The sequence below is a fragment of the Pteronotus mesoamericanus genome, unplaced genomic scaffold, assembly GCF_021234165.1.
Source record: "Pteronotus mesoamericanus isolate MK-2021 breed Mesoamerican mustached bat unplaced genomic scaffold, CSHL_Meso_final contig_55, whole genome shotgun sequence".
Classification (NCBI taxonomy): Eukaryota; Metazoa; Chordata; class Mammalia; order Chiroptera; family Mormoopidae; genus Pteronotus; species Pteronotus mesoamericanus.
The window spans coordinates 140,935-163,271 of NW_026555198.1; the positions used below are offsets into that span (position 1 = coordinate 140,935).

General features: G+C 42.4%; 1 protein-coding gene across 1 annotated transcript in view; it reads left to right on the top strand.

Annotated features, from left to right (window-relative positions):
* Positions 1-22,337, top strand: part of ADGRG4 (adhesion G protein-coupled receptor G4) — a 140,558-nt gene that overhangs the window by 79,791 nt on the left and 38,430 nt on the right. Inside the window, 2 exon segments of the mRNA XM_054579593.1 lie at positions 1,490-1,624; positions 21,509-21,628. Of these exon segments, the coding sequence (XP_054435568.1) occupies positions 1,490-1,624; positions 21,509-21,628 (255 nt within the window).

The window sequence follows — 22,337 nt, forward strand, 5'->3', positions numbered from 1 at the left end:
CCCTTTTCTAGCTCTCTTTTCTCTAAAATTTACCTTTGACCTTCCAGTGGCTGTAGTTGTCTGAACCTTTGTTTTCTGGTTATTCATGCAAGGAAGACTGCATATTTTCTATCAGAATTTTGAGCATCCTTAACAGTATTAGTTTCAGCCTGCCAGCAGGCTCAAAGCTATAAAAACGGTTAATTCACTTTGTGATGTTACCCTTTTCCTTATTCTCCAGAACCTGCCTGCTTTTGTTCATTTTCCAGTGCCCTTAAGTCATGTTGATTTTGCATAGTTGTTATACACAAGAAGGTCAAGTCCATTAGGAGCTATTCAGCCATACTGGAAGCAGATGTTGACTTTCCATTGCATTTTGGTTACATACAGAATATTTTATTATAGATCTTGATGGAGAAACAAGCCAACTAATCCCCATAACATATTGGTACCAAAGTTCTTACATGTTGAAGCTAAACTATAACCTCTGCATGGTACTTGATTGCCATAACAAAGTTCATTCATGCCAGAAGAGCTATATGGCTATTGGGGTCACAAGTAATTCTTAGAAATATTATAGACTTTCATCTCTCCATGATGTACCTAGCCAGATAACAGTTCCTTGAGAGGCAGTATGGATAATGGAGAAAATGTGGGACAAAATCACACATATCTTTGTACAACTATATCCCAGCTATGTGACCATAAACAAGTCACTTAACTTCTCTGAGCCCCCCATTTCCTGATAGCATAATACAATATACTTTTCAGAGATGATAGCAGGATTAAATAAAAGAATACACATAAAAATACCCATATACATTGTCTAGCAGGTTCCAGGTTTACAACTGTGGTCCTAGTATAATTATTGGTAAGGCCCCTTTCATTGTAAAAAATGTTCCAGTACTTATCAAATATTATTACCAGTCAAATTAGAAAATTCTTCTGATAGTGAGCCTCTGAAAGAATTCCTAAGGCTTAATGCCTCATGTCCCTGCCCCAATTTTTAACAAAAATATTGCTGAGTGAACTCTGGGGCAAGTGCCTAACGCCATTGTATTGGGTGTTTTTGTTGTTATTCTGGTTTATTTTTTCCCCTTTCAGAACTATATGGAAGAAGGCTGGCCCTTATTTCTGAGAATCATGGCAAATCACCTCTTTCTACCTCTATAAATACCTAGGTGGAAGCAAATCAAAGGGAAAGAAACTGAAGGATATGTTTAGAAAGGAAAAGATAGAGTGTGTGTGTGTGTGTGTGTGTGTGTCTATGTCTATGTGTACCAGGTCATGTCTTAGCTTGTGATCTGACTGTACACACGTGTGTGTGTGTGTGTGTGTGTGTGTGTGTGTGTCTGTGTAAAATGTATAGCATAGCTTATGGGGCTAGTTCTCATCCTTTAGTCCTCCATGTGATACTCTAAGGCTGAGGCTAAGCTGGAGTGGGAGGCGGAGAGGACTTCAAGCTCATGGGTGATGAATCTAGTGTTTATTTCCTGGCTTTTCTTGACAGATTAACTTAAGTGAAATCCCTCTGAAGAGAATTTTGGCTTCCATATATTTGCCTAAATCACTGAGGGAGAGAATTCCTCTTAGCAACTTACAGACCATCTTGTTTAATTTCTTTGGCCAAACTTCACTCTTTAAGGTAATTTCTTATCTTTGATAACTATCATGTACTGACATATGGTGACTCATAGTAATTATGAACTCTTGCTATTTTAATGGTGTTCTGTTTATTTTAGAATACGCTTTCTGATTTATTTCACAAGTCTCCTAGTACAACCCTTGGCCCTCAACATGAATCAATGTCTACTTTAATGATGTTTCACAGGTTTTTAACTTTTACAGCTTCTCAGCTTTAGAAAGGACCTCACGGATTATCTGGTGACCAAACAGAAGCCTCATGATGTTTGAAAGCAAGAAAAGAACAGCAAATTCTGATGAAATGCTGCTTCACCTTGTCAGTGCTTTCCTCCCAAATCTCCCTGACTTCCTCAAAGCCAACATACCTACTCTCTCAGGCCAATTTTTCTGAAGCTGAGTGGTGTCCAGCATGACAGTTGCTTGCAGAATTTTGTTGTTCCTTCTCACTACCTCAACAGCACCTTCTCTGAGGGCTCCAGCCCTCACCAATTATTGAAACAGAGAGGTAGTATAATGTGGTGGTTAACAGTATGGACTCGGGGCCAAACTGGCTGCATTTAAAGCTGGCTATGCTGTAATCGACCTGTGTGACCTTGGACAAGTTACTCAACCTCTATATGCCTTAGATTCCACCTGTGTAAAACAAGATAATAATAAGTACCACACTGGGCTGTTGAAGGATTAAAAAAGTTAATATATAGCCCTGGCTGGTGTGGCTCAGTTGGTTGGGTGTCATCCCATGAACTGAAATGTTGCTGGTTCAATTCCCAGGTTGGGATACATGCCTGGGTTGTGAGTTCGGTCCCCGGTCAAGGTGTGTGTAGGAGGGGCAACTGATCAATGTTTCTCTCTCACATCAATGTTTCTACCCATCTTTCTCCCTCCTTTCCCTTCCCTCTAAAATAAATAATTAAACATTTTAAAAAAAGAGTTAATATATACAAAGTGCTTAGAATATTGCCTGACACAGAATAAGTACCATGTAAGTGTTTGCATTGCTATTATTATTTTCTTGTCTTGGGGCTCTGCCTGTCAAAAGTTTCATTCCTTCAGCCTGCTCTGTCCCATCTAGCTGTTAGGAAGAAAGCAATCAGAGTTTGCATGAAGATGTTGATGATAATCACTATTAATTGTTAATATTTACATTTATTATCTCATGTATTTCTCACAAGAAACTTAGATTCAAAGAATGTTGTGGTTTCAATGTTTGTGTGTCCTCCCCCAAATTCCTGTGTTGAAATCCTAACCCTCCAAGGTGATGGTATTAGAAAGGAAGTGTTTTGGAGGTGATTTGGTCATGACAATAGAGCCCTAATGAATGGGATTAGTGTCCTTATAAAACAGGCCTTAGAGAGCTCCCTTGCCTCTTCCACCATGTGAGGACACAACAAGAAAGTGACATCTATGAATAAAAAAGTGGGTTTTTACCAGAACATGACAATACGGTATCCCTGATCTTAAATTTCTAGCCTCTAGAACTATGAGAAATAGATTTCTGTTGCTTGTATGCTACTCAGTCTGTGATAATTTGTTATAGCAGCCTGGACAAACTAAGACAAAGAAGTTAAGTAATTTTGCCCAAGGTCACTGCTAGGAAGTAGCAAAGCTAGGAATGAAACCCAGGCTGTCTGACTCCAAAGCACAAGTATTTAATAGGTCAGTACATTAACTTGCTCAGGTGTGTTTGCATTTTCTAAAGGGGCTATCAAAAAGAATGAGTTTCTAATGGTTGAATATTCACAGAGTTATTTTGGGATTTTGGGGAAAGTTATTCTGGGCCAACTTAAACATACCACATACCCATACCACATACCAACTCAAATATACTACACTGTCTCCAGCTATGTGTGTAAGATATTCTCTTCTACTGGAATTCTCTAGCCAGTTCCCCCATCTATCTAAATTCTATTTATTGCCATGGGCGTGTCTCAAATCCCACTCCAGACACCTTCTTGAAGTTTGTGAGTCCCTGCTGTCCTCCACACCCCCTGTTTTTTCTTATGTTATACTTCTGCTAGTTTTCAAAGTACGCTGTATCTTATGTCATGGCACAGATATGTTTTATTTTCATGGTATCCAGCATAGGTCTAGGTACCCAAAGTGCTTTCAGTACATATATATTTGTTAGACATTTTTAATAGAAAAAATTTAGCTGGAGACAGAACAAGCCAGTTAAAGAAAAAAAATTTAATAAAAATTGAGAATGTGATTCATAGCACTCTGACCATTTTGATAGGCTTGCATCTTCTCTGTATCATCTGAAATGCCATTATTTTGGTAATTTTCTCTTTCTTTAGAGGGTTGTGCTTGTGTCATAAAATAAAACATAATCTTGTTTTTCATAGATTTCACACCTAATAAGTATTTTTTATTCAGCAACACCTTCCACTTAAAGGGATTAAATATCTTTGCCAAAATTAGCCTACAGACGTCATAGTGCCAGATGAAGGATTAGAACTAGCCTGCCATCAAATTCAGAGTGGGAAGGGCCCTTATAACTCATAAAGTCTCATCTCTTCATTTTACCAGTGAGGAAATTGAGACCCAGATAGGGGAAAAGACCTGCTGAAAATGACACAAATTATTCACTTAATCATGCAGTTATTTATCAGACAGCAAACACTTATTAAATTCCTACTATGTGTCTTGCATGGTGCTGGATACTGGGGATACAATGGTAAGCAAGAGAGATATGACACCTGCCTTTATGAAACTTATAGTCTAATGAGGAAGAACAGAGACCTGAAGGTTCTAACATTGAAAGGGTTACCCAAGAGTAGGACTTGTGCCACTGGTTGCTGGGGACTGAGTACTTATAAGAGATGCCACCCTTTAATTACCTTTGACTTGAGGCCTGACTCTTACAGGCTTGCTTTCACACTGCTTTTTTTAAACACATTCTGATAAAAATCTTTTTTTAATTTATTTTTTCAAATACATTTGTCTCTGCCTACCCCCCCACCACTTTCCCTTGTCCCCTCCCTCCTACCCTCCCTCAGCTCTTCCCCTTTGGTTTTGTCCATGAGTCCTTGCTATATGTTCCTTGACTTTCCCCTTCCCTTCCTTTTCCCTGCACCACCTCCCTCCTTCCCTCTTGTCTGATATTTCTTTTCCTTTCAGTCTTGCTGGTCTTATTTTCCTTGCATCTTTGTATTGTTGGTTAGGTTCCGCTTATAGGTGAAATCATATGGTATTTGTCTTTCGCTCCTTGGCTTATTTCGCTTAGGATAATGCTCTCAAGTTCCATCCATGCTGTTGCAAAGTTTAGTAGTTCTTTTTTCCTTTCTGCTGTGTAGTATTCCATTGTGTATATGTACCATGACTTTTTGATCCAATCATCTACTGATGGGCATTTAGGTTGCTTACATCACTTGGCTATTGTAAATTGTGCTGCTATGAACATTGGGGTGCATTGGTTCTTTTGTATTGGCGTTTTGGGATTTTTAGGGTATAGTCCCAGCAGGGGAATCACTGGATCAAAAGGCAGTTCCATTTTCAGCTTTTTGAGGAAATTCCACACTGCTTTCCACAGTGGCTGCACCAGTCTGCATTCCCACCAACAGGGGACTACGGCTCCCTTTTCTCCACAGCCTTGCCAGCACCTGTTGTCTGTGGATCTGTTTACGATGTCCATTCTGACCAATGTGAGGTGGTACCTCATGGTGGTTTTGATCTGCATTTCTCTGATGGATAGTGATGCTGAGCATCCTTTCACATGTCTCTGGGCCCTCTGTATCTCCTCCTTGGAAAAGCCCCTGCCCAGGACCTTTGACCATTTTTTGATCGGATTGTTTGTCTTCTTGCAGTGGACTCGAGTAAGTTCTTTATATATCATGGAGATCAAATCTTTATCTGATGTATCATTAGCGAATATATTTTCCCATAGGGTTGGCTCCCTTTTCATTTTGTTGATGTTTTTTTAGCCGTGCAGAAGCTTCTTATTTTGATGAGGTACCACTTATTAATTCTTTCCTTTACGTCCTTTGCTTTAGGAGACATATCAGTGTAAAAATTGCTGCGTGGGATATCTGAGACTTTCCTGCCAATGTCCTCCTTTAGGACTTTTATGGTGTTGCGACTTCTATTTAAGTCTTTTCTCCATCTTGAGTTTATTTTTGTGAATGGTGTCAGCTGATGATCCAATTTCAATTTTTTGCATGGAGCCGTCCAGCTCTCCCAACACCATTTGTTGAAGAGGCTATACTTGCTCCATTTTATGCTTCTGCCCCCTTTGTCAAATATTAGATGCCCATAGAGACCTGGGCTTATTTCTGGGCTTTCTAATCTGTTCCACTGGTCTATGGATCTGTTCTTGTGCCAGTACCAGATTGTTTTGAGTATAGTGGCTTTGTAGTATAGTTTGATGTCCGGTATTGTGATCCCTCCTACTTTGTTTTTCTTTCTCAAAATTGCTGCGGCTTTTCGGGTTCGTTTATGGTTCCATATAAATTTTTGAAATGCCTGTTCTATTTCTGTGAAATACGTCATTGGTATCTTAATAGAGATTGCATTGAATCTATAAATTGCTTTGGGTAGTATGGACATTTTGATGATATTAATTCTTCCAATCCATGAGCACGGTATAGGCTTCCATTTTTGTGTCTTCCTTAATTTCTTTCTTCAATGTTGTGTAGTTTTCTGCATACATGTCTTTTACCTCTTTGGTTAAATTTATTCCCAGGTACTTTATTTCTCTTCCTGCTATATTGAATGGTATTTTTTTTCTAATTTGTACTTCCGCTACTTAATTGCTGGTGTACAAAAATGCCTTTGATTTCGGAATGTTGACTTTGTATCCTGCTCTTTTGCCAAATTCATTTATTAGGTTGAGGAGTTTTCTGGTAGAGTCTACAGGGTTCACTATGTACACTGTCATGTGATCTGAAAAAAATGATAGCTTTACTTCCTCCTTTCCTGTTTGGGTGCCTTTTATTTCTTTTTCTTGTCTGACCTCTGTGGCTAGGACTTCCAATACGATGTTGAAAAGAAGTGGTGAAAGCGGACATCCTTGGCGTGTTCCCGATCTTAGTGGGAAAGCTTTCAGTTTGCCCATTGAGTATGATATTGGCTGTAGGTTTTTCATATATGGTCTTTATTATGTTGAAGAATGCCCCATTTATTCCCATTTTGCTGAGTGTTTTGATCATATATGGGTGCTGTACCTTACTGAATGCTTTGTCTGTGTCTATCAAGATGATCATGTAGTTTTTGCCGTTTCTTTTATTTATGTGATGTATTACGTTGATTGACTTGCGTGTATTGAACCATCCCTGCATCCCTGGGATGAACCCCACTTGATCGTGGTGGATAATCTTTTGAATGTAATGCTGGATGCGGCTTGCCAATATTTTGTTGAGGATTTTAGCATCTATGTTCATCAGCAAAATTGGCCTGTACTTTTCTTTCTTAGTAGGGTGTTTAGTTGGTTTTCGTATTAGGGTGATGCTGACCTCATAGAAAGAGTCTGGGAGTCTTCCCTCCTCTTGGATTTTTTGGAATAGTCTGAGAAGGACAGGGGTTAGCTCTTCCTTAAATGTTTTGTAAAATTCTCCTGTGAAACCGTCTGGCCCTGGGCTTTTGTGTGCTGGGAGTTTCTTGATGACTGCTTCAATTTCCCCAACTGTTATTGGTCTGTTCAAGCTTTCTGTTTCTTCCTCCTTCAGTGTTGGAAGATTATACTTTTCTAAAAATTTGTCCATTTCATCAAGATTTTCAACTTTCTTGGCATATAATTGTTCATAATAGTTTCTGATGATCCTTTGTATTTCTGTGGTATCAGTTGTTATTTCTCCTCTTTCATTTCTGATATTATTAATTTGGGTCCTCTCCCTTTTTTTCTTGATGAGTCTGCTTAAAGGCTTGTCAATTTTATTTATCTTTTCAAAGAACCAGCTTCTGGCTTGGTTGATCTTTTGAAGTGTTCTTTTTGTCTCTATGTCATTCAGTTCTGCTCTAATCTTGACTATTTCCTTCCTTCGACTTCCTCTGGGATTGATTTTTTGTTGTTTCTCCAGTTCTTGAAGTTGTAGTGTTAGGTCTTTTATTTGAAATGTTTCTATCTTTTTTAAGTAAGCCTGTATTGCTATGAACTTCCCTCTCAGGACTGCCTTTGCTGTGTCCCATAAGTTTTGGACTGTTGTCTGTTCATTTTCATTTGTTTCCAGAAATTTTTTTGATTTCTTCTCTTATCTCATTATTGACCCATTCATTGTTTAATAGTGTACTGTCCAGTCTCCATGAGTTTGCAAGTTTTTGAAGTTTCTCTTTGAGGTTGATTTCGAGTTTCAAGGCCTTGTGGTCCGAGAAAAAGTTTGGTATTATTTCAATTTTCCTGAATTTGCTGAGGCTTGCTTTGTGTCCTATCATGTGGTCTATCTTTGAAAAACTGCCATGAGCATTTGAAAAGAATGTGTATTTTTCTTCTTTGGGATGTAAGGTTCTATATATGTCAGTTAAGTCTCTTTGATTCAGTGTGTCATTCAGCGCCACGATATGTTTATTAATGTTTTGTTTGGAAGATCTGTCCATTTTTGACAGTGGGGTGTTGAAATCCCCTACTATCAGTGTATTGCTGTCTATATCTTTTTTAAAGTAGTCCAACAATTTCCTTATATACTTGGGGGCTCCTATATTGGGAGCATATGAGTTTACAATGTTGATGTCTTCTTCAAAGATTCTTCTTTCAAGTATTATAAAGTGCCCCTCTGGGTCTCTTTTTGTGGCCTTTGTTTTGAAATCTTCTTTGTCTGATACAAGTATGGCAACCCCTGCCTTTTTCTCTTGCCCATTTGCTTGGAATATTTTTTCCCATCCCTTTACTTTCAATCTGTGTAGGTCTCTTGCTCTGAGGTGGGTCTCTTGTAGGCAGCCTATGTGTGGGTCATGTTTTCTTATCCATTCAGCCACCCTGTGCCTTTTTTTGGGGCATTTAGTCCATTCATGGTGAGAGGTATTACTGATAGACACTTACTCATCTTTTCTCTTTGTACCTGTGTTCCTCTCTCTCTCATTCTTTTCCTTCATCTTCTTAATCCAGTCTTCTTAGTATATCTTAGAATGCTGGTTTGGTAGAGATGTATTCTTTTAGCCTTCTCTTGTATGGGAAACTCCATATTTCCCCTTGTATTTTAATGGAGAGCCTTTTTGGGTAGAACAGCCTTGGCCATAGGCCGTTACTTTTCATGACTTGGAATATTTGATGCCATTTCCTTCTGGCTTGTAGTGTTTCTGTTGGGAAGTCAGCTCCTAGGCATTTCGGGGCCCCCTTGTATGTTACTTTCTCCTTCTCCCTTGCTGCCTTGAGGATTCTCTCTTTGTCTTTGACATTTGCCATTTTAATGATGATGTGTCTTGGAGTGGACCTCCTTGAGTCCCTCTCGAGTGGGGCCCTCTGTGCCTCCTGGATCCATGAGAGCCTTTCTCTCCTCAAATTAGGGAAATTTTCCATCATTACTTTTTCAAGGAGGTTCTCTCTCCCTTGCTCCTCTTCTTCTCCTTCTGGGATCCGTATTATGCGGATATTATTGCTTTTCAGGTTGTCCTGCAATTCCCTAAATGCCTCTTCATTCCTTTTGAGTCGTTTTTCCTTTTCTTGTTCTTTCTGGGAGCTTTTTTCTACCTTATCTTCCATCTCACTGATTCGATCTTTGGCTTCATCCAGCCTGCTTTGGATTCCTTCTACTGTGTTCTTCAATTCAGAAATGGTATTCTTCATATCCTCTTGTGTCTAGTTTCTATGTCCTTTTCCAGGTTGATATAGTTTGTTGTAAGATCCTGATAGTTTCTCTGCAGTTTCTCATAGTTCTCTTTGAGCTGGCTGAGCTCATTGAGCTTTCTTAGAACCATTGTTTTGAATTCAATATCTGATAGTTCCCTTTCCTCTAGTTCATTTAGCTCTCTATGTGGGGAGTCCCCTTTTCCACTCATTTGGGGGGAACTTCTTTTTCTTCCCCATTTTGTGAGAGTCTGTTAAGTAATTTACTTATTTATTTATTTATTTATTTTTGCTTCTGCTTCAATTGGGCTGTCTAGATTTCCTGAGTTTTTGGATTAAACTTATATGGTAGTAGGTGGGTCTTTTTATTTATTTATTTATTTATTTCCCCTTTACTTTTCTTTCTGGGCTTGCCTCTGATAATGTCAGTTGTTTACCCTATATGACCTTGGGTCATTTGTTTGAGTATGCCAGGAGTCTACTGTCTGTGTCTGACTCCTGCTTGGGGTAGCTCTGTGACCCCTCCGGTGAGGGATGGACTATTTCTTTGGATCGCTCTGCACTCTCATGCAGTCTCCTTGAGCACGCTGCTGCCCCACGTGGCAGGATCACCCGCCCTCCTGGGCCCACGCATGCTTGCCCCAGACCAGGGGCCTTATTGGCGACCTCGCATCCTCATCTGGCCTCCCAGGCCAGTGGGCACCGCGGCACTGGTCAGTTTAGGGTCTTCTATTGTGTGCTTTCCCCCCTTTTGTCTCTGGGTGCATTGCTTGCCCTCGCCAAATGGGGACTACGGAAATGGGAGGAAGTCAGCTCCAGGACTCTCGGGTTAATCCTGTCTCCGGTCTCTACTCCAGGGATTTTGGGCAGCTCTGTGACCCCTTCTAATTCTAATTGTGTACTAATTCTGTGAGCCGCTCTGCAATCGTGGACCACGCGGGTCAATTTACGCCTGCCCTCGCTGCTCTGTGCACTCCCTGGCAGGCCATATCTGTGCCAACCTTTGGGAGGCCTTGCCATCCCGTGCAAGCCCTTGCCAGCCCCCGCGGGTCCACACACACACTCACCAACCCTCGCCGGCCACTTGGCGCAAGTGTGCGTGCCTGCACTGGGTGGCTTTGTGCTGTCTATGTGAGCTTTTCGGTTTCTGGCTCTTTGGGGGTGTGGCCTCTTCCCGCACAATGGAGAGCACAGAAAGGAGAAGGAATCGGGACTCCCCGGTTCCTCCTCCTGTTCTTTCCCCAATGCCCCCGTTTTCAGTCTCTCCTCTGGGGTCTCTGGGCAGTTCCTTGACCCTTTCGGCCAAGCATCCACCCCCTGTGCAGACTGCATTTCAATCGCAGGCAGTCTGGTTCGTGGGCGCCCTGCTTCTGCCTCTTTGGGGTCGGGCCTTTTCCAGCCCACAATGGAGACTACAGAACGAGGAGGGAGTCGGGACTCCCCCGTTTCTCCTCCCGTTCTTTTCCCAACGCCTCCATCTCCTGTCTCTCCTCAGGGCTCTCCCAGCCAGTCTGCACTTAGCCCCCCAGCTCACATGCGCACAAGCTGTGTGCAGAGCCCACAAAAGGCAGGTTAATTGATTCCCTAATGCCTGACCGAGATGGTAGCTGCAGAGTGGAGGGTGAGTTATTATCAGGGCTCCACCAGCCTCCGTCTCAGTTCTGTTCACAAAGTTTTCCTCACCAGTCTTTTCCCAGGCACCAGCCCACCCTGCTGCCGCCTCCACCCAGAGATCAAGGAGGGTGGCTGCCACTGCAATTTTTGTGTTTGCCCTTTAAATGTCTCTTTGCATCCCCAGGCACCTGTCTCTGGCAGAGAGCACCCCTAAGCTTTTTGGGGTTGCGTTTTGTCTGTATTTTCTCGGCTTTAGCTGCTGTAGTTTAGGGGTCCCTGTTTATGATTCAGACCCCGTTCTTCTCGGGGGAAACTAACTGGCTGTTTCAATGTCCCTCTGGTGCTAGTGCCTGTGGGCACCCAGCCCACCCTCTCGAGCCTCCACCGCACTTCTTATTTGTTGGGATGTGTGAGTGTCAAATCCACTGTCTTTCCACGGCTCCAAGGCTCCTCTCCCACTATCATTCCATTGTTTTCCAGGTGATTACTCCACTATTTATTCACAATTCCAAGTTGGTCTTGGGGGGAGGAGGTCAGTGTGAGTCCCATTCACTCCTCCGCCATCTTAATCATTTGTAGGCCGACACACAGTCCCTGATAAAAATCTTAACTGTCATTACAACATATTACCTTAAAACTTTTTAAGACACCACTCTTGGAAAATAAGTATCTCCTCCTCCACTCCTCCACCAGTGGCAGTTTTCAGGTAGAGGGACAAAACACTAGGCAAATACAATATAGCACAGGGGCTCTGGGAGCATAGAGGATGGCACCTACCCTTGTCTGGGCGATAAGGAAGGCCTAATGTAAGAGAGGTGTCAGCTGAGACCTCAGGTTGTGTAGGAGCTAGGGGATGAAAGATAGTGAGGAAAAAGAGGAGGAGCGTTTTAGGCAGAGGAAACAGCTTCTGTAAAAGTTCAGAAGTGTAATAGGTAAATCTTGAACCTGTAGCTGATAGGATGAAAGAACTAGAAATGAGTTAGTTCCCATACTTGTACAGCTGCCATTCTCTATGTAAGGGAAATAAAGCCAGAGAACAGGTTAATTAAGTTCTGGGTCATTGTGTTTCTCCTCCTTTTGCCTTTCAACTGTAGAAAACTGTGTGTCCTGGACTAAGTTGAGAGGATTGTTAGATATCATATGGTCCACTTTCCTATGGGACAATGTCCCATAAAGGGGAAAGCATTTTGAAGGAACAGGGTGGCTTAGGCTCACACTTGGTGTTCTGTCAGTGAAAGCACTTTCCACCATATCCACCTCTACATCAGGCTACCTTGAGAAATTCCTCTGTGAAGGGAGCTCTGAACCAATAGGCTAGCTTTACATGAACAGAGTTGGTCAAGTACAGGAAATGAGTAGCTTCTTTTTGGAAACCTATGCTGTGTTCGCAAGGACTCAGTTCTCAGTAGCTGCATTGCTCAGAAATATGAAGGCCTGGCATCTTCTAAAAGTGGCCAAGTAGGCTCCTCAAGAGACAGAGTCTGGGAGGAGAATCAAGATGGCGGAGGAGTGAGTGAAAGTCACACTAACCTCCTCCCAGGACCAACCTGGAATTACAACTAAATTGGGGTGAAATCACCTGGAACAAACAACTGAACAAGAGTGAGAGAGGAACCTTGTAACCTCGGAGACAGAAGAATCGGCTTTAGCGCAATCTAAGTGCTAAGGAGTGCGGTAGAGACTCAAGAAGGCGGGCGAAGCACCCACAGGTGGCAGCACCAGAAGGATACTGAAATGGCCAGTTGGATACCCCTAAGAAGAGCAAGGTCTAAACCAAAAGCATGGATCTCTAGCCCACAGCACCAGATCCCAAAAAGTACACAGAAAATAGCCAGCTGTGAAAAGTGGCAGGGTTGCTCTGGGCCAGACACAGGTGGCTGGACGCAAATAACTGTTTCAAGGGCCAACACATAAATTTTTTTTTTAATTAATTTATTTACTTTTTAAATACATTTGTCTCTGCCTTCCCCCCCTCCCTCCCCCGCCCCCCCCTCCCTCAGCTCCTCCCCCCTGGTTTTGTCCATGAGTCCCCGCTATACGTTCCTTGACTTTCCCCTTCCCTTCCCTTTCCCTGCCCCCCCTTCCCTCTTGTCTCTGTTGATTTCCTTTCCTTTCAGTGTTGCTGGTCATATTTGCCTTGCTTCTTTGCATTGTTGGTTAGGTTCCGCTTATAGGTGAGATCATATGGTATTTGTCTTTCGCCCCCTGGCTTACCTCGCTTAGCATGATGCTCTCCAGTTCCATCCATGCTGTTGGGAAGTTTAGTACTTCTTTTTTTCTTTCTGCTGCGTAGTATTCCATTGTGTATATGTACCATAATTTTTTGATCCAATCATCTACTGATGGGCATTTAGGTTGTTTCCAAGACTTGGCTATTGTAAATTGTGCTGCTATGAACATTGGGGTGCATAGGTTCTTTTGTATTGGCGTTTTGGTGTTCTCAGGGTATAGTCCCAGCAGGGGAATCGCTGGATCAAAAGGCAGTTCCATTTTCAGCTTTTTGAGGAAATTCCACACTGCTTTCCATAGTGGCTGCACCAGTCTGCATTCCCACCAACAGTGGACTAGAGTTCCCTTTTCTCCACAGCCTCGCCAGCACCTGTTGTTTGTGGATCTGTTTATGATGGCCATTCTGACCGGTGTGAGGTGGTACCTCATGGTGGTTTTGATCTGCATTTCTCTAATGGCTAGTGATGCAGAGCATCCTTTCAAATGCCTCTGGGCCCTCTGTATCTCCTCCTTAGAAAAGCGTCTGCCCAGGTCCTTTGCCCATTTTTTGATTGGATCGTTTGTCTTCTTGGAGTAAATTCGAGTGAGTTCTTTGTATATCTTGGAGATCAAACCTCTATCTGATGTATCATTAGCAAATATATTTTCCCAAATGGTTGGCTCCCTTTTCATTTTGCTGATGTTTTCTTTCGCCGTGCAGAAGCTTCTTATTTTGATGAGGTCCCACTTGTTTATTCTTTCCTTTATGTCCCTTGCTTTAGGAGACATATCAGTGAAAAAATTGCTGCGTGGGATATCTGAGAGTTTCCTGCCAATGTTCTCCTCTAGGACTTTGATGGTGTTGCGACTTATATTTAAGTCTTTTATCCATCTTGAGTTTATTTTTGTGTATGGTGTCAGCTGATGATCCAATTTCAATTTTTTGCATGTAGCCATCCAGCTCTCCCAACACCATTTGTTGAAGAGGCTGTTATTGCTCCATTTTATGCTTCTGCCCCCTTTGTCAAATATTAGATGTCCATAGAGACCTGGGCTTATTTCTGGGCTTTCTATTCTGTTCCACTGGTCTATGGGTCTGTTCTTGTGCCAGTACCAGATTGTTTTGAGTATAGTGGCTTTGTAGTAGAGTTTGATGTCCGGTATTGTGATCCCTCCTACTTTGTGTTTCTTTCTCAAAATTGCTACAGCTATTCGAGGTCGTTTATGGTTCCATATAAATTTTTGAAATGTCTGTTCTATTTCTGTGAAATACGTCATTGGTATCTTAATAGGGATTGCGTTGAATCTATAGATTGCTTTTGGTAGTATGGACATTTTAAGGATATTAATTCTTCCAATCCATGTGCACGGTATATGCTTCCATTTATTTGTGTCTTCCTTAATTTCTTTTTTCAATGTTGTATAGTTTTCTGCATACAGGTCTTTTGTGCCTTTGGTTAAATTTATCCCTAGGTACTTTATCTTTTTTCGTGCTATATCGAATGGTATATTTTTCCTGATTTCTTCTTCTTCTATTGCATTGCTGGTGTACAGAAACGCCTTTGATTTCTGAATGTTGACTTTGTATCCTGCTGTTTTGCCAAATTCACTTATTAGGTTGAGGAGTTTTTTGGTAGAGTCTATAGGGTTCTCTATGTACACTATCATGTCATCTGCAAACAATGACAGTTTTACTTCCTTCTTTCCTATTTGGATGCCTTTTATCTCTTTCTCTTGTCTGACCGCTGTGGCTAGGACTTCCAATACGATGTTGAAAAGAAGCGGTGAGAGCGGACATCCTTGTCGTGTTCCCGATCTTAGTGGGAAAGCTTTCAGTTTTTGCCCGTTGAGTATGATATTGGCTATAGGTTTTTCATATATGGCCTTTATTACGTTGAGGAATGCCCCATTGATTCCCATTTTGCTGAGTGTTTTGATCATAAATGGGTGCTGTACCTTGTCAAATGCTTTTTCTGCATCTATCGAGATGATCATGTGGTTTTTGTCTTTTCTTTGATTTATGTGGTGTATCACGTTTACTGATTTGCGTATATTGAACCATCCCTGCATCCCTGGGATGAATCCCACTTGATCGTGATGGGTAATCTTTTGAATGTATTGCTGGATGCGGTTTGCCAATATTTTGTTGAGGATTTTAGCATCTATGTTCATCAGCGAAATTGGCCTGTAGTTTTCTTTCTTTGTAGGGTCTTTATCTGGTTTTGGGATCAGGGTGATGCTGGCCTCATAGAAGGAGTCTGGCAGTCTTCCCTCCTCTTGGATTTTTTGGAATAGTCTGAGAAGGACAGGGGTTAGCTCTTCCTTAAATGTTTTGTAAAATTCTCCTGGGAAACCGTCTGGCCCTGGACTTTTGTGTGCTGGGAGTTTCTTGATGACTGCTTCAATTTCCCCAACTGTTATCGGTCTGTTCAAGCTTTCTGTTTCTTCCTCCTTCAGTGTTGGAAGATTATACTTTTCTAAAAATTTGTCCATTTCATCCAGATTTTCAAATTTCTTGGCATATAATTGTTCATAATAGTTTCTGATGATCATTTGTATTTCTGTGGTATCAGTTGTTATTTCTCCTCTTTCATTTCTGATATTATTAATTTGGGTCCTCTCCCTTTTTGTCTTGATGAGTCTGCTCAAAGGTTTGTCCACTTTATGAATCTTTTCAAAGAACCAGCTTCTGGATTGGTTGATCCTCTGAATTGTTCTTTTTGTCTCTATGTCATTCAGTTCTGCTCTAATCTTGACTATTTCCTTCCTTCTACTTGCTCTGGGATTTATTTGTTGTTGTTTCTCCAGTTCTTCAAGTTGTAGTGTTAGGTCTTTTATTTGAAATGTTTCTATCTTTTTAAGGTAAGCCTGAATTGCTATGAACTTCCCTCTCAGGACCGCCTTTTTTGTGTCCCATAGGTTTTGGACAGTTGTCTGTTCATTTTCATTTGTTTCCAGAAATTTTTTGATTTCTTCTCTTATCTCATTATTGACCCATTCATTGTTTAAAAGTGTACTGTTCAGTCTCCATGAGTTTCCAAGTTTTTGAAGTTTCTCTTTGAGGTTGATTTCGAGTTTCAAGGCCTTGTGGTCTGAGAAAAAGTTTGGTATTATTTCAATTTTCCTGAATTTGCTGAGGCTTGCTTTGTGTCCTATCATGTGGTCTATCTTTGAAAAACTGCCATGAGCATTTGAAAAGAATGTGTATTTTTCTTCTTTGGGATGTAAGGTTCTATATATGTCAGTTAAGTCTCTTTGATTCAGTGTGTCATTCAGCGCCACGATATGTTTATTAATGTTTTATTTGAAAGATCTGTCCATGTTTGACAGTGGGGTGTTGAAATCCCCTACTATCAGTGTGTTGCTATCTATATCTTTTTTGAAGTCATTCAACAATTTCCTTATAAACTTGGGGGCTCCTATATTGGGAGCATATAAGTTTACAATGTTTATGTCTTCTTGATAGATTCTTCCTTTAAGTATGATAAAGTACCCCTCTGGGCCTCTCTTTATGGCCTTTGCTTTGAAATCTACTTTGTCTGATACAAGTATCGCAACGCCAGCCTTTTTCTCATGTCCATTTGCTTGGAATATTATTTTCCATCCCTTTACTTTCAATCTGTGTAGGTCTTTTGCTCTGAGGTGGGTCTCTTGTAGGCAGCATATGTGTGGGTCATGTTTTCTTATCCATTCAGCTACCCTGTGTCTTTTGATTGGGGCATTTAGTCCATTCACATTGAGAGATATTACTGATAGAAACTTACTCATCTTTTCTCTTTGTACTTGTGTTCCTCTCTGTCTCATTCTTTTCCTTCATCTGCTTAAACCAGTCCCCTAAGCATATCTTGGAGTGCTGGTTTGGTAGAGATGTATTCTTTTAGCTTTCTTTTGTCTGGGAAACTGCGTATTTCTCCTTCTATTTTAATGGAGAGCCTAGCTGGGTAGAGCAGCCTTGGCTGTAGGCCCTTGCTTTTCATGGCTTGGAATATTTGTTGCCATTCCCTTCTGGCTTGGAGTGTTTCTGTTGAGAAGTCAGCTCCTAGGCGTATCGGGGCCCCCTTGTATGTTACTTTCTCCTTCTCCCTTGCTGCCTTCAGGATTCTCTCTTTGTCTTTGACATTTGCCATTTTAATGATGATGTGTCTTGGAGTGGACCTCCTTGGGTCCTTCTTGAGTGGGGTCCTCTGTGCCTCCTGGATCCATGAGAGCCTTTCTCTCCTCAAATTAGGGAAATTTTCCATCATTACTTTTTCGAGGAGGTTCTCTATTCCTTGCTCCTCTTCTTCTCCTTCTGGTATCCCTATTATATGGATCTTATTGCGTTTCAGGTTGTCCTGCATTTCCCTAAATGCTTCTTCATTCTTTTTGAGCCGTTTTTCCATTTCTTGCTCTTTCTGGGAGCTTTTTTCTACCTTATCCTCCATCTCACTGATTCGATCCTCAGCTTCATCCAGCCTGCTTTGGATTCCTTCTACTGTGTTCTTCAATTCAGAAATGGTATTCTTCATATCCTCTTGTGTCTTCTTGATAGTTTCTATGTCCTTTTCCAGGCTGATATAGTTTGCTGTAAGATCCTGATAGTTTCTCTGCAGTTTCTCATAGTTCTCTTTGAGCTGGCTGAGCTAATTGAGCTTCCTTAGAACCATTGTTTTAAATTCCATATCTGATAGTTCCCTTGCCTCTATTTCATTGAGCTCTCTCTGTGGGGAGTCCCCTTTTCCACTTATTTGGGGAGAACTTCTTTTTCTTCCCATTTTTGTGAGAGTCTGTTAAATATTTTTGTCCTTTACTTTTCTTTCTGGGCTTGCCTCTGATGATGTCAGTTGTTGACCCTATAGGGCCTTGGGTTGTTTGTTTGAGCCTTTCAGGAGTCTAATGCCTGTGTCTGACTCCTGCTTGGAGCAGCTCTGTGACCCCTTCGGTCAGGTCTGGGCTATTTTTGGGGATCTCTATGCGCTCTCACGAGAGCTCCTTGAGCGCGTTCCCAGCGCGGCAGGGTCCCCCACCTGCCTGGGCTCGCATGTGTTTGCCCCAGACCAGGGGGCTTATTCGCGACCTCCCGTGCTCATCTGAACTCCCTGGCACCGAGCTTCGCGGCACTGGTCAGTTTAGAGTCTTCTATTGTGTGTTTTCCCCGCTTTTGGCTCTTTGGGTGCGTTGCTTGCCCTCGCCAAATGGGGACTACGGAAATGGGAGGAAGTCAGCTCTCCGGTTAATCCTGTTTCTGGTCTCTCCTCCAGGGACTCTGGGCAGCTCTACTTATTTTGTGGGCTGCTCCGCAATCGCGGCGGGTAGGTCAATTTGTGCCTGCCCTTGCCCCTCTGTGCAATCCCTCGCAGGCCGTATGGGTGCCAGTCTGTGTGAGGCCTTGCCGGCAGGTGCAAGCGTTCGCCAGCCCGCGTGGGTCACACACACGCTCGCCAATCCTCGCCAGTCGCTCGGCGCAAGTGTGCGCGCCTGCTCTGGGTGTTTTGGGGGTGTCTATGTTTGCTTTTCGGCTTTTGGCTCTTTGGGGGTGTGGCCTCTTCCCGGCGCAATGGAGACTTCGGCAAGGAGAAGGAGTCAGGACTCCCCGGTTCCTCCTCCCGTTCTTTCCCCAATGCCTCCGTTTCTAGTCTCCCCTCAGGGGCCTCTGGGCAGTTCTGTGACCCCTTCGGCTGAGGATCCAACCCCTGTGCGGACTGCGTTTCAATCGCAGGCAGTCTGGTTCATGCGCGCCCCGCTTCTGCCTCTTTGGGGTCGCGCCTTTCCAGCCCACAATGGAGACTACCGAACGGGGAGGGAGTCGGGACTCCCCGGTTCCTCCTCCCGTTCTTTCCCCAACGGCACTGTCTCCAGTCTCTCCTCAAGGCTCTCCCAGACAGTCTGCACTCAGCCCCGCAGGTCACACGCGCACAAGCTGTGTGCGGAGCGCACAAAAGGCAGGTTAATTGATTCCCTTATGCCTGAGCGAGATGGTAGCTGCAGAGTGGAGGGTGAGTTATTATCAGGGCTCCACCAGCCTCCGTCTCAGTTCTGTTCACAAAGTTTTCCTCACCAGTCTTTTCCCAGGCACCAGCCCACCCTGCTGCCGCCTCCACCCAGAGATCAAGGAGGGTGGCTGCCGCTGCAACTTTTGCGTTTGCCCTTTAAATGTCTTTTTGCATCCCCAGCCACCTGTCTCTGGCAGAGAGTGCCCCTAAGCTTTTTGGGGTTGTGTTTTGTCTGTATTGTCTCGGCTTTAGCGGCTGTAGTTTAGGGGTTCCTGTTTATGATTCAGACCCCGTTCTTCCCGGGGGGACGCTAACTGGCCGTTTCAATGTCCCTCTGGTGCCAGTGCCCCCAACACATAAATTTTTATTTGCAGCCACTTACCATGGTCTCTGGCAAAGGTAGGCAGAGTGGGCTAGAGATGCCTAAGGAGACACTGGGGAAGAAGGCTTTGGGGAGAGAACGGAGAGAGTAGCCGGTGGGATCTTGGTTCTGACTCATCCCCTATGCAACAGCAGCCATCTTGGTCAGGCAGAGACCACTCCCCTTGAGCAGTACCAGCGTTAAAGGACCCAATAGCCCTACCCCAATGTGGGATTCCACCCCGCCCTGCGCTGTCTAAGCTGCCTTCTGAGTGCAGAGTGGCAGCCACACACAGTAGATCCCTGGCTAAAGGGGGTGCACAGAGGTCTGGCGACAGTTGAGGAGAGACTGGAAACAGAGGCTTTGGGGAGAGAATGTAGAGAGTAGCTGGCAGAATCCCAGTGCAAGCTCCTTCTTCATATGGCAGCAGCATGAGAGGACCCAATAACCCCACCCCCAGGAGGGACTCCACCCCACCCTGAGCTGTCTAAGGCAGCCTGCTGAGTGCAGAGTGACTAGATAAACAGCTGAAGGAGACAGCCACAACAGTAGATTACTGGAAGTCTCAAACGGACTGCCTAAGGTCAGACAGGGATAACATCTCACATCAACAGAGGCAGATCCAGAAAGAAAAAACAGTGGTATCCAACCATAGAAGTTCACACCACAAAGTCAGGAAATCAAGACAGATCAACTTAAGAAGCAGAAGCAAAAGAGAAGAGTTTCACAAATAAGGGGAAGACAAAGAAATACGCCCCACTTGAAGGGTAAGGAGGAATCCCCAGAAAGAGAACTAAATGAAATAGAGGCAAGTAAACTCTGAGATATTGAGTTCCAAACAATGGTTCTAAGGAAGCTCAAGGAGCTCAGTGGGCTCAGAGAGAATTACCAAAAACTGCTGGGAAACTACAAGGAACTTACTGCAAACTATATCAGCGTGAAAACGGACATAGAAACTATGATAAACATGATTTATAAATGTAAATAAATAACTTAAAAAAAGAGACAGCATCTGGGCTCATCTCTTCTAAGCTTTCTTGACAAATCCTCAGAGGATTTGTTTCCTCTCCCTCCTGTCTTGCACCTGCTCTATATTTCACCTCTTCATTTGTGCCCAGAAGAGGATGTCTTCAGTTGCCTTGCCTCCTAAAACCTTGACATGTAGCACTTTAGCCCTGTTAACCATCCAGCTTCGCATCTCGGGGGCTACATTCTAGCTTGTTTCCTTTAAACCTACCTTTGTTGAGCATCTCTGCCATATCATTCACTAGCTGCGTGAATTTTGTCCAAGTTCTTGGGCCTCTCCAAGTCTCAGTTAAACTGGAAAATGCCTATATTTTTTCAGTGAGCACTGAAGATAGTGTATATGGAAAGCATGTAACAAAGTAACTGACTCACTGTGGGTACAATATAAAATACTTACTGTGAGCTAGACCATGTGGGAGACAACAGGACACATAATGTCTGTGCTTTGGCCTCAGAGTTCATGGTCCCCTAGTGAGGGGATGAGTGTCCTCAAAGAGTTGTTCCAAGCTAGACGTTGATCAACCTGCTTCCGTCTCCAATGAGGATGGAACAGGAAGTAGCTTATAACTGTCGTGAAAGATTTATTTTCCTTATAAAGAGGGACTTCCAAAAAGTAAGTAGGGATAGTTGAAGGTTAGAACTGGGATAAGTTGGAACATGTCCGGGTCCAGTGAGTTATGAAAGTAGATAATAGTTTTGTTCCGTTGCTAGTGCAGGTCTAAATAGCAGGCACAAAACAAATGTGTGTCAGATAGATATTTGGATTATGTGTGGATTAATAAATTGTTGTAGCTTGGTATAATTGAGATCTTATGTGAGGACAGGAGATGAGGTAAATAACCTCTAAATTATTTCTTACCTTGTGATTTTATTTTCCATATTTCTGTACCTAATGCTGCATAGCACTTCAAAATTCTAGACTGATTATTAACATGAAAAACATTAAAAAAATTAGGGCCTTAAATACTCTTCTTATGTTTCATTTTATAGACCAAAAATGTCACTAAAGTATTAACCACATATGTTGTGAGCGCCAGCATTTCAGATACAGCTATTCAAAACTTGGCTGACCCAGTAGTTATTACTCTACTGCATATTGAAGGAAACCAGGTAACATACCTATTTTCATCTCAGAATAAAAAAGCATCAGAAGCCTTCCACGATTTTCCTGTTAAAAATAATTGGCTAGTTAACAGATGTGATGTGAGACTTAATGAAGACTATTCCATTTAAAGTAGCTGAGGTATGTATGTTGTAACTGGGACTTCTAGATATAATGCCTTAGCCTAACAGGATAACTAATGGTGCACTTCTAGCACTGTGACAAGTTGGCAGAGGAGTGACTAGAGGCAGGTGGATTTTTGGTTGTCTCATCACACTAAATGGTGTTTAATTCCATTCATTTTTGAGTGAGACAAACAACTTAATTCAAAATAATTGAACATTTTTATGCTTTGAATTTCTATGAAGAGCATTAGAATATGTATTAATTATCACCAAAAGTTTAAAATCATAGTCATATGGCAAAACACAAGGTATTACTAAATGATCAAATTTAGTCATTGTATAAGAACGGACTACTATTATATTCTTTGATGTTAATGTATGTCCAGTGTGAATTCTTAATAGCTTCCTTCAGTCCCAACCTAAAAGATGAAATGGTAAAGCACATTTTTCACAACTCTTAATTCTAGAAGAGAAGGAAGAATGGGAGAGGGAATTTTTAAAAAGCAGATACTAAATGAAACATGTTAGATGGATAAGATCTCAATTCCGTTGGGAACACAGCTCTCGAAGCATCCCCCAATAAACAATTTCT